Genomic DNA, 16,374 nt, shown 5'->3' with positions numbered 1-16,374 from the left:
GGTTCGATTCCCGGCGTGGTCAGGGATATTCTCTGCCTCAGGATGACTGGCTGTTGTTGTGTCCCTTCGTGATCATCATTCATCCCCATTACGGTCGGAGGAAGGCAATGGCAAACCATCTCCGCTAGGAACTTGCCTAGGCGGCGGTGTGGATCTCGGGCACCATCCCCTACGCCCCTCGGAGTATGGGACCTCATCATCATCAATCTCTATCTTTAGATCAATGTTTTCCAAACTTTTCCTCATGGCGACACCCTTCTAATATTTACGATTTCACAAGACTCCCGTTCATTAATATTAATAAAAGCGATTCTGTTGTAACAATTGATATTTCAATGAAATAATAATTTTGATACAGAGCGAGTCAAAAAGGATTTTACAACAATGATATAGAATCGGTAGATGCATCATTTTGTAGCAAAGAGCCTCAAGTTCGATTCATGTAGTACATCAGTACCTCATTCCGCCACCAGGAGCGCCAGTGTAATGTACATTTAAAATGGCTAATTCCGCTGGTGCGGAGTGTGATCCCTGTGGGTTTAGGTTTCATGAGACGAACTCGGCAACAACGGTTCGGCTTAAATTTCGTACTGAATACGCTAAACAAACTCCAAGCAGGCCTACAATTTACTCTTGGCAGAAGCACTTTGTTGAGACAGGTTGTTCACTGTGAAATGACAAATCACCACGTCGCCTGCGAGTATATGGTTATGCGAGACTGACTGTTGTGGTTGGCAGGAGAGCCAACACCGGGTTACAAGAGGAAGCCGAAAGGCACGCGTTTTAGCTCACTCAGGCTGGCGTGAGGTCTGGAACAGGACAGGGAAAGTAGACTTTAGAAAAAATGGACGTAGCTGGTGGAATACTTAACTTTAATCCATAGATGGTGAACGTCGGTCTTGACGGTACAATATTACAGTATCAATAGTAACTGGTACTGGCGCCTTGCTAGGTCGTAGCAAATGACGTAGCTGAAGGCTATGCTAACTATCGTCTCGGCAAATGAGAGCGTATTTTGTCAGTGAACCATCGCTAGCAAAGTCGGTTGTACAACTGGGGCGAGTGCTAGGAAGTCTCTCTAGACCTGCCGTGTGGCGGCGCTCGGTCTGCAATCACTGATAGTGGCGACACGCGGGTCGGACGTATACTAACGGACCGCGGCCGATTTAAAGGCTACCACCTAGCAAGTGTGGTGTCTCGCGGTGACACCACACTGACATTCCGCAATAAAACTTGCATGGGGGCTTAATTAAATAAATTTGAAAATATTTTTTAGTTTTAGTATGTCTGTCCGATTACGCAGTGTCTCGTAATCGGTTGGCCCTGACTAGTATTATTACGCTATCTGACTGCAACAAACAATGTAAGAAAATTTCCGTAAACACAGTTAATTAATTAAGACCCCAGCAACTATAAAAATCTACGAAACCAATGAGCACAAGAGTAACTGTTCTGTATGTGGGAGTGTGACTCAACGCCCACATCTGGCACGGTTCTTTTCCAACAAGACAAGAATTTTGATACCAATTATACTGACGTGACAAAAGAAATTTAGAAAAACTATAATTACGCAAGAAAACCAAAATTCACTCTAATACAAGAACACGAGCCAGATGCTTTGTTGACTGAACCTGTAGTGACACATTATTTCAGATACACAACTAATAAAGGAACATTATAAATTTTACCTTCATATATATTGACGAAATGCACTCATTACAATAACATCTGCTATCTCTCCCATCAAATAACTGCATAAAACATGGAACACTCTTTACTACAACATCTTACTCCAACTTCACGACAACCACGAGCTCTTAACACACACTGTCCTCTACGAGCTCTCTGCTAGCACTGACTGCCATGAACTCTCCACAACCACAGACTGCCACGGTCTCTTAACACGCACTGTGGAGGCGGCTTAATAGTACTCTTTGGCGCACTCTCTGGCGCAGTGGCACAGTGTAGCCACCTTTCATATGCCCCTCCTCCACAGGCCAGAATTTGATGGTATTTTTGCCAGCATTGGTGGTGAAAATACCACCAAATTCGTCCAGAAAAATACAGACAAAAATAAAAGATAATATTAATACCTAAACATCACATAATTAGTTAAAAATTTTGGCTTTGCACTGACCTTTTACTAACCTAACATATGAAATACAGAAGGCAATACAAATTATTTTCATACATGTGACTTTACATAATAGTTTACACAATATACAAAAAAAATCAGTTTATACAAATGTTCACATAAAATGCTTTCAATGATTAGTTTATACAAAAAAGAACACCAACAGGTAACATCTTTTCAGTAAAAGCAGTCCATCAGTTGCACCCAGTAAAGTTTAGCAGGTACACCCAGCAACAAGTCATATTAATTCAGTAGAAGCAGTTCATCAGTTGCACCCAGCAATGTTGAGTTGGTGCAGACAGCAACCAGTGACTTAATTTCAGTAAAAACAGTTCATCAGTTGCACCCAGCAATGTTGAGTGCAGGTGCAGACACCAACAAGTGACACCATTTCAGTAGAAGCAGTCCATTAGTGGCACCCAGCAAAGTTGAGCAGGTGCAGACAGCAACAAGTGACATTATTTCAGTAGAAGCAGTTCCATGTGTGGCACCCAGTAAAGTTCAAGAGGTACACACAGCAACAAGTCACATTAGTTCAGTAGAAGCAGTCCATCAGAGGCACCCAGCAATGTTGAGTAGGTGCAGACAGCAACAAGTGACTTCATTTCAGTAAAAACAGTTCATCAGTTGCACCCAGCAATGTTGAGTGCAGGTGCAGACAGCAACAAGTGACACCATTTCAGTAGAAGCAGTCCATCAGTGGCATCAGCAATGTTGATCAGGTGCAGACAGCAACAAGTGACATTATTTCAGTAGAAGCAGTCCATCAGTTGCACCCAGCAATGTTGAGCAGGTGCAGACAGCAACAAGTGACTTCATTTCAGTAAAAACAGTTCATCAGTTGCACCCAGCAATGTTGAGCAGGTGCAGACACCAACAAGTGACACCATTTCAGTAGAAGCAGTCCATCAGTGGCATCAGCAATGTTGATCAGGTGCAGACAGCAACAAGTGACATTATTTCAGTAGAAGCAGTCCATCTGTGGCACCCAGCAATATTGAGCAGGTGCAGACAGCAAAAAGTCACATCTCTCAGCAGAAGCAGTTCCATCAAACTCACTAGCACTGTTCACACTGTTCGTCAGAGTTTATGAGCACCAATTAAACATGTCCTAGTGGCACCACTCATGTAGAAAAGGTACCAGTAACAGTTCAGAATATTTATCTTCACTAATCAGACAGTTCAGGCATGAACAATAGTTTGAATACACATACAAATGCTTTTACAGTAACATACAAATCATAACAAACACACAAATGATATCAGATAATTGTCCTATTAACTATTACAATACACAAATACCAGTAAACCTATAATATTTATGGGTGTCAGTGCAAGCCACTACAAACAAATAAAATAATATTTAGGAGATAGGTGGTTAGGATTAGTAAAGGAAAACACACAGAACACACTCACTCATCCTTCATCCACATTAAGTACTACTGTGTAATTGAATAGTGTTAATTGTGTAAATGTAATTCTGTCAAAATCTGATGTTCATCATGTGCTTCAAGTAGTACTGGCAGCAATGTATAACAGTCAATAATAGTTAAGTCAACGTCATAGTCATCATGTCAAGACCAATGTTTGCCAAGCCAGATCAAAATGTACTGTTGTTGAACAACTGTCAGTGAGCCAAGATATGCAATTACTTCCTCTCTCCAAAAAAAAGTATATATTGCTTAGTGATTTAACAAAGTGTGTGTATAGACTATCTTCCTTCTATTTTAGTGTTCTAGTCTATCTTCATCCTCCTTGTTCCATAAGACCAACAAAAAAATATGCTCCTCACTTACTTTACCTCTTATACACCAAAACTCCAATAATCATTAGCATCACATAATCTCAATAATACCTCAATAATACCTCTTCAATACGTCTTATCATCAATATCATTTACCTTACCTCTTGTCCACAAAAACTCCAATAATCAACAACTTAATATACTCTCAATACCTCAATAATACGTCGCTACATATAAACCTCAGCACCAATATCATTTCACTTCCAACACAACTCTTTCCTCTAGTCAGTCTCCTCGAACAAGTACAGATAAAATCCTAATGCAACTTCAATTCAGCATCCCATACAATCCGAAGACACAGTGTCCACACACAACCTCTGTGTAATCCATCTGACCCAAATTTTCTACTCATTATAAATTATAAGATACATTTTGGTTCCTTGTCCATTATTACATAAAAGAAATGCATACCTGACCTCTAACAGACTTAGTTTGAATAACTCTCAGTAATTAAGTACGATTACGGAGTGTGAATGATCATAATATTTCACAGTGTGTACACCACTTCAAGAATCATAGCAGAAGCAAACATGTGGAGTATTTTTTGTGTCAAGTGTCACTTCCTATTTCAATTGCTCACGAGAAATGCAGTGTAATAACTGTTAATGGTCTAAACCTAGTATTGGTATGTCATGTCGTTAGCTTCCTTCCTATTAGCATAAATTTATACAGCTTTCATAAAACCTCAGCTCATGTGACTTCTATGACTCTCTTGTACTAATGTCGTTCGTCGAATTATAGCAGTTAATTTTCTTATCTTAAAAATATAAGGCACTTAGCGTACGCAAAACAAGCAATAGCGAGTAAATATACAAGTAGAGAAGACAATGTCAACAAGTGGATGCAGCACAATTCCTACAACGAGGCTCTGCCAAGCGAACAATCTATAATTAATCCAATAGTGTGACCTAAACTCTATGTTTGTACACTGTACATCAGCATTGCTATACACCAAATTAAAGAGCAGTTATGGCAACAAAACAGAAATGTGTAAATATGTAATCCATACAAAAAGCAGCAAACATATATCTTACGTAATAAACAGGTCATTAGCATCATATCAGCATAAGCAAATAAATGTTCATATGTAATCTTAATAAGTAAGCATGGAGGCGCAAGCAGATAAATCACAAAGTATAACTTACATACCTAAACGCATCAGCACAATAAATCAGGTTACCATTATAATTTAAATAAATAAGCACAGCAGGCACATAATTAAAAATATGACATTAGTGAAAAAGCAGTGCAGCCAAGCGATGCATAATATATACAAGTCACAACCCAGTTCATTAATAATCATTGTCAAAATCAGTTAACGTACGCAAGCACGTCGCTTCACAAGTAAATTCATAGAACATGAAAGTAGCACATCACGTAATCGCGAGCAGCAAATTACGTCTAAAGTACGTACCTAAGTGGAAATATGTTACCTGAAAAATAAACTCCATTAATAGTTACCTTTTTAGTTTATTAGTTTCTTCTTCGAAATTACATTCTTCCTGAAAATTTCTCGATAGCAAGTCGTCTTAACGTCGGACACGCACAGAATTTACCTGAAGGTCTTAAATACTTTATACACCGTATCCTGCAAAATACTGAATGTTAATAACACAATTCAACAAGTCCTTATAGCTTTATACAGAATTTAGTCGGAGAAATTAGACTGTGTATTTGTTTACGGCTGTCAGTGCATTCGCACTGAGCGCTCGATCAGCTGTAGGCGCGTGACGTAGGAAGCAATTGTTTGCGGTCAACGACTGCCTTGTGCGGCGCGCAGACTTCACTGTTGCTTTGAGTATGTGCCGCCGCCAAAACACAGCGCGGTATCCTTGTACTCTCTGCGTGTTTACATGTAGCTGTTGGTTTCTCACACGTATGTCATTCCACAAAAATTTTAACGTTTGATATATGATGTATTCCTTTAGAGCGTCGTGATTTAAGAGTTTCTACTTCGACAGTGTTATCATGAATAATTTTGCGAATTCTATATGGACCGTTATAAAGCAGAAAAAATTTGCGACACAAGCCTTTTCCTTTGTGAGACAAACGGTGGGACTTAATTAATACCTTCTGACCAACTGACAAGATTTTTGAACGACCAGGACGTTTGGCTGATTTCTCTCTTCTAGCAGCCGCAGATGCAATATTTTGCAGAGCCAGGTTGACAACTTCAGAATGCCGCAGTTTCCGTGAAGGCGGAAAAGGAACGATTTCAGAAATGCGATTTGTTGGTACTTTATTTTTTAGTATCATTATAGGCGGTAAAGAAGTTGAATCATTAGGAAGTTCATTCAGAATGTTTTGAAAAATATGAAGATACTGATCCCAAGTTCTGTGATTCTGATGACAATAAAGTCGACACAATTTATTGATTTCCTTCATCCATCTCTCTGAAGCGTTCGATTGAGGGTGAAAAAGTGAAATGAAGATTGGTTTAATTTTACGACGGTGTAGAGTACGAAGCCAAATTTTAGAGCGAAACTGTGATCCATTATCTGATATAACCTTGTCAACATGACCAACTTCTTTAAGAAAATGTTTGATGAAAGCATTCGATACTGAACGAGCTGTTGCTTTGCGTAAAGGTGTAAAACACACATATTTTGACGTCAACTCCACTGCTACGAAAATGTACGCAAAACCATTAGTAGAACGAACCACTGGACCAAACAAATCGACTGCAGCCATCTCCTTTAATTTCGCTGGAATGACGGGAAACAACGGTGCTCTGTGAGAAATCGTTGGAGGCTTAGCCATTTGACATAATTTACATTTGGCAAGAACAGATCGAATACGTTTTTCCATATTACTGAAGTAACAATTTTCTCGTAATTTATGAAAGCATTTTCTGGGACCAAAGTGTGCATAACTGAAATGCGTATACCAAATCAATTTATTGACCTACTCATCAGGAATACAAACTAACCAAACGGAATTGTCGACCGATTTTCGTTTAAAAAGAACTTTCCAGATAGATCGCAAAAACGAGGTGTGGCCAAATCGTCCAATCTAACAAAGCGTCTAGGAAAATTAGAGACACCAAGGAAACTATGAACGTCACGTTTTGTGGTAGGAACAGCATAATTACGAATAGCGTCTAATTTTTCTGGATCAGGAAGAATACCTTCTGTAGAAATAATGTGACCGAGAAATTTCACCTGAGAACGACCAAATTCAGATTTTTCTAAGTTCACTGTAATGCCAACTCGTGCAAAAATACGTAACAATGAATCCAAAATTTTGTTATGCTCACTCCAAGAATGTTTAGCAATAAGAATATCGTCCACATATGAAGTAATATTGTCACGAAGATAAACAGGTAAAATTCCATTTAAGCTACGAAAGAATGCTGCTGAAGATACAGTAAGTCCAAACGGTAATTTCCGAAGTCACTTTTGGGTAAAACAGTCAAATCCGGTTATTGTTTATCTACTGTCTAGATAGATTGATAGTCGAAGAGTTCGTTTGACAGATGCAAAGAATAGTAAAAGAGTAGGCAGCGGTACAGAAAACTAAAAGAGAAATAGCACCACTACAGCTCGGGGCCCTATGCTCGCTACGGCACATATTCACTTAGAGTAGTGAATCCCCTGAGGACTTTAATAGCCGCACATAATTTCTAGTTTGTGACTTGGTGGCACATCTGGCGGAAGTGCGTACGTAAATTGATCTAGCCATGAACATGGATGTATGTCGTTCTTAGAATTGCGGAAGATATTAAATGTCCGAACAGTTAAGAAGTGTTTACAGTCAATATTTTCGCCTCGTGGCGACAAAAACCTACCGCGTCTGTCCCAGTCACAATGACGACTATTGTTAAATTCACGCGCCTGGCGCTCTCTTGTTGCTTCTCGTAAATGAAATAAATTACTTTCTTCATACCCTTCTGCTAAACTAACACTTGTCAATTTATCTGAGATCTCCTCAACTCTTTCCGATGAGTCACTTAATTGTTCTTTCACTTTATTTACGTCTTCTGTAAATGTCGCGACTCGGGTTTCGGTGTTGTCTCCTTTAGTAGTTAAGTGTTCACACTGTTGCGTTAAGTTATTTATTCTGTCATTTGGTACGGATTCCTCGATTCCTTCAAATATTTCTTTCTTATCGTTTGCACGTTGTAAATTTAACTCTGAAAATTTCTGTACTATCACGCGATCTCTTTCTTCCTGTTCTCTATCCTGTTCCCTTTGTCTGATTTCTACTGCAATTAATCTATTATTGTGAGAATTCAGAATCGGTTGTACTTCTTCCCTGATTTCTTTCTTTAATTCATCTTTCATATTTTTGAAACATGTCCCTATTCGTGAATCTATCCGTGTTTCCAAAGTTCCCATCTCTGTTTTAAATTCAGATCCTAACCGAGCTTCCATTGTTCCTATCTCTGTTTTAAATTCAGATCGAAACTGCTCCATTATTCCCCTATCTGTTTTTATTTCAGATCCCAAAGTTTCCATTCGTGTTTCCATTGTCCCTATTCTTGATCCCACTGTTTTCAATTCAGATCCAAACCGTGTTTCCATTCTTAATATAGCACTCATCAACTGCCCCATGGTAACTGATTCGAAACTCCTTTCGCCCCTAACATTTTCCGCAAAACCAGTTTCCCTCGTCATAGCTGTAAAGCTATCTGTGTTCGATACTATTTCAGAATCTTCAATTGTTAATCTCGTATCCTGTGAATTTTCTGATTGAGAAAAATTTTGAAATGGTTCCGGACTATTTTCCCGACTTATTACATTGTTTTCAACTCCATTATTCATCATACTGTTTTCCTGTGTTGGCGAGTTCGCCATGTCAACAATTTCGTTATTCTCACTATTCATCATTTTTGCCTTTTTCATTGATCGCGTAATCATTTACAAAATACACAAAAAATTCGTCACTGTTCGAAAATCACACACAATGACTCCTTATCTCCAACAGTACTATTCACACGAGATGTTTCCCTCAAACACGATTAACGAACAATTGAAATAATTGCACAAAATTGTCAAACGCGTATACAAGGCAATAAAAATTAAATTTTGAAAAATACCATTAGAAGAATGCCAATTACCAAATCTACACACTCAATACAGACTACAATCACTAAACTCAAAATTACTACAACAATACTACAGTCTACAATTTTCACAATCAGAAAAATTCCAAGGGACGATCCGAAGCAGCGGTCGCCACGTGCATGGGGGCTTAATTAAATATATTTGAAAATATTTTTTAGTTTTAGTATGTCTGTCCGATTACGCAGTGTCTCGTAATCGGTTGGCCCTGACTAGTATTATTACGCTATCTGACTGCAACAAACAATGTAAGAAAATTTCCGTAAACACAGTTAATTAATTAAGACCCCAGCAACTATAAAAATCTACGAAACCAATGAGCACAAGAGTAACTGTTCTGTATGTGGGAGTGTGACTCAACGCCCACATCTGGCACGGTTCTTTTCCAACAAGACAAGAATTTTGATACCAATTATACTGACGTGACAAAAGAAATTTAGAAAAACTATAATTACGCAAGAAAACCAAAATTCACTCTAATACAAGAACACGAGCCAGATGCTTTGTTGACTGAACCTGTAGTGACACATTATTTCAGATACACAACTAATAAAGGAACATTATAAATTTTACCTTCATATATATTGACGAAATGCACTCATTACAATAACATCTGCTATCTCTCCCATCAAATAACTGCATAAAACATGGAACACTCTTTACTACAACATCTTACTCCAACTTCACGACAACCACGAGCTCTTAACACACACTGTCCTCTACGAGCTCTCTGCTAGCACTGACTGCCATGAACTCTCCACAACCACAGACTGCCACGATCTCTTAACACGCACTGTGGAGGCGGCTTAATAGTACTCTTTGGCGCACTCTCTGGCGCAGTGGCACAGTGTAGCCACCTTTCAAACTGCGTAGACATTTATACCTGAAACCATACAGATTCATAATGGCGCAGCACATTAGCGATGCAGATAAGGTTGCTCGTGGGGAATTCTGCGCGGAAATGTTGCATCGGATAGAGAACGACGAGACATTACTGAACACATTAATCTGCGGTCATGAGTAACATTTCATATCAGTGTCGTGGTGAACACCTACAAGTGTAGAATATGAGACAACGAAAATTCACATGCAACTCTGGAATACGTTCGTGAAAGCTCCAAAGTTGATATGTTTTGCGCCCTTAGGAAACTGAAAGTGTACAGCCCTTTCCTCATGACCGAGTGAGTTGGCGCAGTGGCTAGCACACTGGACTCGCATTCGAGAGAATGACGGTTCAAACCCGTATCCGGCAGTCCTGATTTAGATTTTCCTTGATTTCCCTAAATTCCGGGATGGCTCCTTGGAAAGGGTACAGCCGACTTCCTTCCCCATCCTTCCCTAATCCGAAGGGCCCGATGACCTAGCTGCTTGGTCCCCTCCAACAAATCAACCAACCAATCTTCTTCATGGAGAAAACTGTCACTGGTGTTGTGTATGTGGATATGTGTGAAAACATTTTAAATTTCACAGGTCGATGAAGATGACCGAGATAGGATCGTTTATTGTCAGCAAGACGGTGCGACCAACTCGTTTCCTCACAGAAGTTCGAGGTTTCCTCGATAATCGCCTCCCAGGTCGGTAGACTGGCCTCGAAGGAGCAATCGCATGGCCACCTCGCTCCCCTTTCCTGATACCATTGGAGTTCTTTCTCTGGGGTTTCGTTAAAGACCGTGTGTTTATTTCTACACTACTAAACAATTTAGCCGACCTGAGAAATCGAATCTACTGCGCCACTGAAAGGAGAGTGGAAAGAAATTGATTACTGGGCGGGATGTTTACCGCGTCACAAATGGTAGTCACATGGAACCAAAATGACAACTGACACTTTTATGTGAAGCTTATTGTTTGCTACAAATTGACATATCTACCGATTATGTAAATTTCTGTATCATTCCAAAGTTATGAAGTCCATCTTGACTCACCCTATATTTCATTTTTAAGCACAAAATTTCGCAGATAGAATGCTTTCAAAAGTTATTATGAATTCAACGACTCATATGGGATTGACGAGCATTACAAATAAGTCTTATATTAGCTCAGTGCTGGACCAACTGTCACGGATTTCCTCATACAACTTTCTCAAACTTCCACGTTAAACTATTTGTGTATTGGTCATAAGAGAAAATGCAATTTCACACGAATATGTTGTAGAAAACTACAGCAAAACTTTGCATGCTCTTTAACTGAGGTAGAAGTAGGGTGACTGAATAGAAATCCTGAAGTTGCACAAATCTGTTTCTTAGTAGTTAAGTTTTAAAGTGGGGTTGTTCTCCAGGCCTGTCAGATCCTCTTCTTTATCAAGTCAAAGTTCCCAAATACTGGAAAGTGCGAAAGGATTTCTTTTCCAGTCACACTGATTTGTATCTAGTGTTGGGAAATTTCCATCCTCTCTTCCAGTCTCACTAAATGATCAAGAATTGATAGATGTATTTTGTTATTAACTGCACTTGTTTAATACGTGCTCTGTGGTTACACTGAACTAAGAGAAGGATGTTTTGTATTACTTTGTCACAAGTTTTCCATTTGTTTCACGTTCTGAATTTACCTGTCTCGTGATACCCTTGATTCTACTAAATGTGTGTGAATTCCTAAGGGACCAAACTAGACTTACACACTACTTAAACTAACTTAACACGAAGGACAACACTCACACCCATGCCCGAGGGAGGACTCGAACCTCTGGCGGGAGGGGCCGCACGATTAGTGACATGGCGCCTCTAACCGCGCGGCCACTTGGAAGAGTCTAACTGATTGTCTCTTAAACTCCGCGCGGCTGATACTACTACACGAGATGTCAGGGCGTCGGGACACATTGTTTGAAAAGCTTTACTCTAGATTTTGGAGCCGCCATGTGAGGAAATCATTGTTTTTAGTCGTATTTGGACAGATTCTGTCGCGATGGGTTGCCGTAAATGAATTACGTTCTAATCAGGTGATAAATGACATCATTCTTGCACGCGTAAAATCTAAGAATTGAAATACATTTACAATCAAATCTTACCTTTTGTTATAAAATTTCTCCTTTGCGATGACTGAGGATCAGAACGTAGGTACATTCACGTACATAGTGCATGGGGGCTTAATTAAAAAGAAAAGACTAATATTAATGAGTAAATGTAATAATTTTACAAGCTGTGTGACCGGTTACGAAGTCTCGTAACCGGTTGTCCCTGACTATTATTAGCACGCAATCTGACTGCATAAAGTAAAAATAAAGAATGAGAAGGAATTTCCGTTAACACAATTGATTAATTAAGTCCCCTGCAACTATGCAACTATAAAAACTACGAAACAACAAAGCACAAGTGTAGCTGTTCTGTGTGTGGTAGTGTGACTCAACGTACATGTATCTAAAAAATGGTTCAAATGGCTCTGAGCACTATGGGACTTAACATCTATGGTCATCAGTCCCCTAGAACTTAGAACTACTTAAACCTAACTAACCTAAGGACATCACACAACACCCAGCCATCACGAGGCAGAGAAGAACATGTATCTCGCTTGGTTCTTTCTCAATACGACAAAATGTTTTAAACGCCATTTACAATGAACTAACTGAAAAACCAGAAATACTATAATTGCACACAGAAACCAGAAATACTATAATTGCACATAGAAACCTGAAATACTATAATTGCACACAGAAACCAGAATTACAAGTCTAATAAATGAACACGAGCCAGATGCTTTGTTGACTGTACCTGTGAGCAAGAGGGACTGTTATTAAAGAAAACTCTAATACCTTTTTACATCATTATACATTGACGAAAATATTCCATAATCACCGGCTTCATAAATCAAATCCCATCTCCTTTCTCAACTATATTCTGACTATTGCATCTTCTTCGATCTATACATTACACCAACCGAACAGTACAACATTTCAGTCAACACTCAGATCGTCTACTCTCTCGCCCAACAGAACAACTGCCCTCAACATCCTCTGAACTACTACTGCGCCAGTGGAGGCAGCGGAATAATAATCTTTGGCGCAATCTCTGGCGCTGTGACTCAGTGTAGCCACCTTTCAATAGACAGAACCAGCCTAAAACTTGTGTTGAAATAGATTGTCGTTGGGAATACAAATCGAAGCACTGTTTAATAGAAACTCTTTCTCGTAACTCTGTTCGTTCTATAGAATACGCTGGTAGCACTATTCAAAGGCCGGCCGTGGTGACCGTGCGGTTCTAGGCACTTCAGTCCGGAACCGCGTGACTGCTACGGTCGCAGCTTCGAATCATGCCTCGGGCATGGATGTGTGTGATGTCCTTAGGTTAGTTAGGGTTAAGTAGTTCTAAGTTCTAGGGGACTGATGACCTCAGATGTTGAGTCCCATAGTGCTCAGAGCCATTTGAACCATTTGAACTATTCAAAGACAAAGTCCACAAACATATGCAAGGACCTACACATTAACTTGAAGAGTCTACCTGATTGTCTCTAAGTAGAGCACTTGCCCGCGAAAGGCAAAGGTCCCGAGTTCGAGTCTCGATCCGGTACACAGTCTTAATCTGCCAGAAAGTTTCTGATTGTCTCTAAACTCATTGCCGCCAGACATGGTACCCTTCTCGCTGCTTGCCGTGGACTAGGCATTGACTAGACCATGGCATGATGTAGAACTGACTCCGTGTTTGTGCGTCGATCCATTTCAAGACAGGCCGCTGACTGTGGTGCGGAGAACTTCCATCGGTGAGCAACTTTGTGGTATCGACAGCAGACGCCAATGCTACGTATATAGACTATAACGCAGCTTCTGTACTCCTCTCGCCAAGGTGTACCGAGTAGGGCTAAATATAAATTTCTCTTACACTCTGTCTAAACTGTCATTGGGCGCTCTTTTGCTCCAACCACGGTGAAAATCAAGACCCTTCATCTACGTCTACGTGATTACTCTGCTAGTCACAATAAAGTGCCTGGCAGAGGGTTCAATTAACCACCTTCAAGCTGTCTCTCTACCGTTCCACTCTCGAACGGTACGCGCCGCGCGGGATTAGCCGAGCGGTCTCAGGCGCTGCAGTCATGGACGGTGCGACTGGTCCCGGCGGAGGTTCAAGTCCTCCCTCGGCCATGGGTGTGTGTGTTTGTCCTTAGCATAATTTAGGTTAAGTAGTGTGTAATCTTAGGGACTGATGACCTTAGCAGTTACGTCCCATAAGATTTCACACACATTTGAACTTTTTTTTTTTTTTTTTTTTTTTTTTTTTTTTTTGGACGGTTTGGACCGTACGCGGGAAAAACGAGCACTTAAATTTTTCTGTGCGAGCCCTGATTGCTCTTATTTTATCGTGATTATCATTTCTACCTGTGTAGGTGGGTGCCAACAGAATGTTTTCGCAATCGGAGGAGAAAACTGGTGATTGAAATTTCATGAGAAGACCCTGTCGCAACGGAAGACGCCTTTGTTTTAATGATTACCACTCCAATTCACGTATCACGTCTGTGACACTATTTCCCCTATTTCGCGATAATACAAATCGAGCTGCCCTTCTCCTTCTTTGTACTTTTTGCACCGCAGTCTTCCACCATGCTATTGGGATGCAGCAATGTTTGGTCTAGGTGATACAATTTCACAAACGTCTTGTGATTGAGAATGTTCTAGGTTGTGTTGAGTAAGTCAAACCTATGTCGGCAGGTCTGGGTCTGGGCCTGGTGACGCCGTCCAACTTCCTGGCGGTGAAGACGTACTTCCGTAAGGCGCGCGGCCGCGCCGTGGGTCTGTCGCTGGCGGGCACCAACGCCGGCCAGATGGCGATGCCGCACGTGGTGCGGCTGCTGCTGGAGACGTTCGGCTTCAGCGGCGCCGTGCTGGTGATCGGCGGGCTCACCATGCACGGCTTCACCGGCGCGCTGCTCTTCCACCCGCTGGAGTGGCACGCCGAGCGCCAGCCCGTGCCGCAGGAGCTGGAGCCGCTCAAGGCCAACGGGAACAACAACAACGACGGCGACAAGAAGGAGGGGGAGAGGGAGCCCGACAAGAAGGACGGCCTGCTCTCCCCCAAGAGGCAGGGCCCGCGCCGCAACGCGTCCGCCGTGTCACTGGCCAGCTCCAGCACCGGCGACGTAATCGACATCGAGATCGACGAGCGGAAGCGGCCGCAGCTCACCACCACAGTGGAGGAGGCCGGCGAGGAGGAGGCGCAGGAGACCAGGCTGGAGCCCAGTAAGACCCTCCAACGCTCTTCCCACCGTCTGCTCCTTTACTTTTTGAGGAGACTAATTTTGGATCTAGTGTTGGGTTCTTTTGGAGAAAGATGTTCCACAAGCACACTTCGTTTATACAGGGTGTTACAAAAAGATACAGCCAAACTTTCAGGAAACATACCTCACACACAAATAAAGAAAAGATGTTATGTGGACATGTGTCGGGAAACGCTTAATTTCCATGTTAGAGCTCATTCTAATTTCATCAGTATGTACTGTACTTCCTCGATTCAGCGCCAGTTGGCCCAATTGAAAGAAGGTAATTTTGACTTCGGTGCTTGTGTTGACACAGGACTCATTGCTCTACAGTACTAGCATCAAGCACATCAGTACGTAGCATCAACAGGTTAGTGTTCATCACGAACGTGGTTTTGCAGTCAGTGCAATGTTTACAAATGCGGAGTTGGCAGATGCCCATTTGATGTATGGGTTAGCACGGGGCAATAGCCGTGACGCGGTACGTTAGTATCGAGACAGATTTCCAGAACGAAGGTGTCCCGACAGGAAGACGTTCGAAGCAATTGATCGGCGTCTTAGGGAGCACGGAACATTCCAGCCTATGACTCGCGACTGGGAAAGACCTAGAACGACGAGGGCACCTGCAATGGACGAGGCAATTCTTCGTGCAGTTGACGATAACCCTAATGTCAGCGTTAGAGAAGTTGCTGCTGTACAAGGTAACGTTGACCACGTCACTGTATGGACAGTGCTACGAGAGAACCAGTTGTTTCCGTACCATGACAGCGTGCGCAGGCACTATCAGCAGCTGATTGGCCTCCACGGGTACACTTTTGCGAATGGTTCATCCAACAGTGTGTCAATCCTCATTTCAGTCCAAATATTCTCTTTACGGATGAGGCTTCATTCCAATCTGATCAAATTGTACATTTTCACAATCAACATGTGTGGGCTGACGAGAATCCGCACGCAATTGTACAATCACGTCATCAACACAGATTTTCTGTGAACTTTTGGGCAGGCATTGTTGGTAATGTCTTGATTGGGCCCCATGTTATTCCACCTACGCTCAATGGAGCACGTTATCATGATTTCATACGGGATACTCTACCTGTGCTGCTAGAACATGTGCCTTTACAAGTACGACACAACATGTGATTCATGCACTATGGAGCTCCTGCATATTTCAGTCGAAGTGTTCGTACGCTTCTCAACAA

The 16,374-nt window shown here is 41.4% G+C and overlaps 1 protein-coding gene across 1 annotated transcript in view; it reads left to right on the top strand.

Annotated features, from left to right (window-relative positions):
* LOC124798059 (monocarboxylate transporter 12-like) overlaps positions 1 to 16,374 on the top strand; it is a 209,173-nt gene that overhangs the window by 166,026 nt on the left and 26,773 nt on the right. Inside the window, exon 5 of the mRNA XM_047261288.1 lies at positions 14,631 to 15,158. Coding sequence (XP_047117244.1) covers positions 14,631 to 15,158 — 528 coding nt within the window. The remainder of the gene's footprint in view (positions 1 to 14,630; positions 15,159 to 16,374) is intronic.

This window comes from Schistocerca piceifrons, chromosome 5, assembly GCF_021461385.2.
Source record: "Schistocerca piceifrons isolate TAMUIC-IGC-003096 chromosome 5, iqSchPice1.1, whole genome shotgun sequence".
In the NCBI taxonomy this organism is placed as follows: domain Eukaryota; kingdom Metazoa; phylum Arthropoda; class Insecta; order Orthoptera; family Acrididae; genus Schistocerca; species Schistocerca piceifrons.
This window is presented reverse-complemented; position numbering and strand designations above follow the sequence as displayed.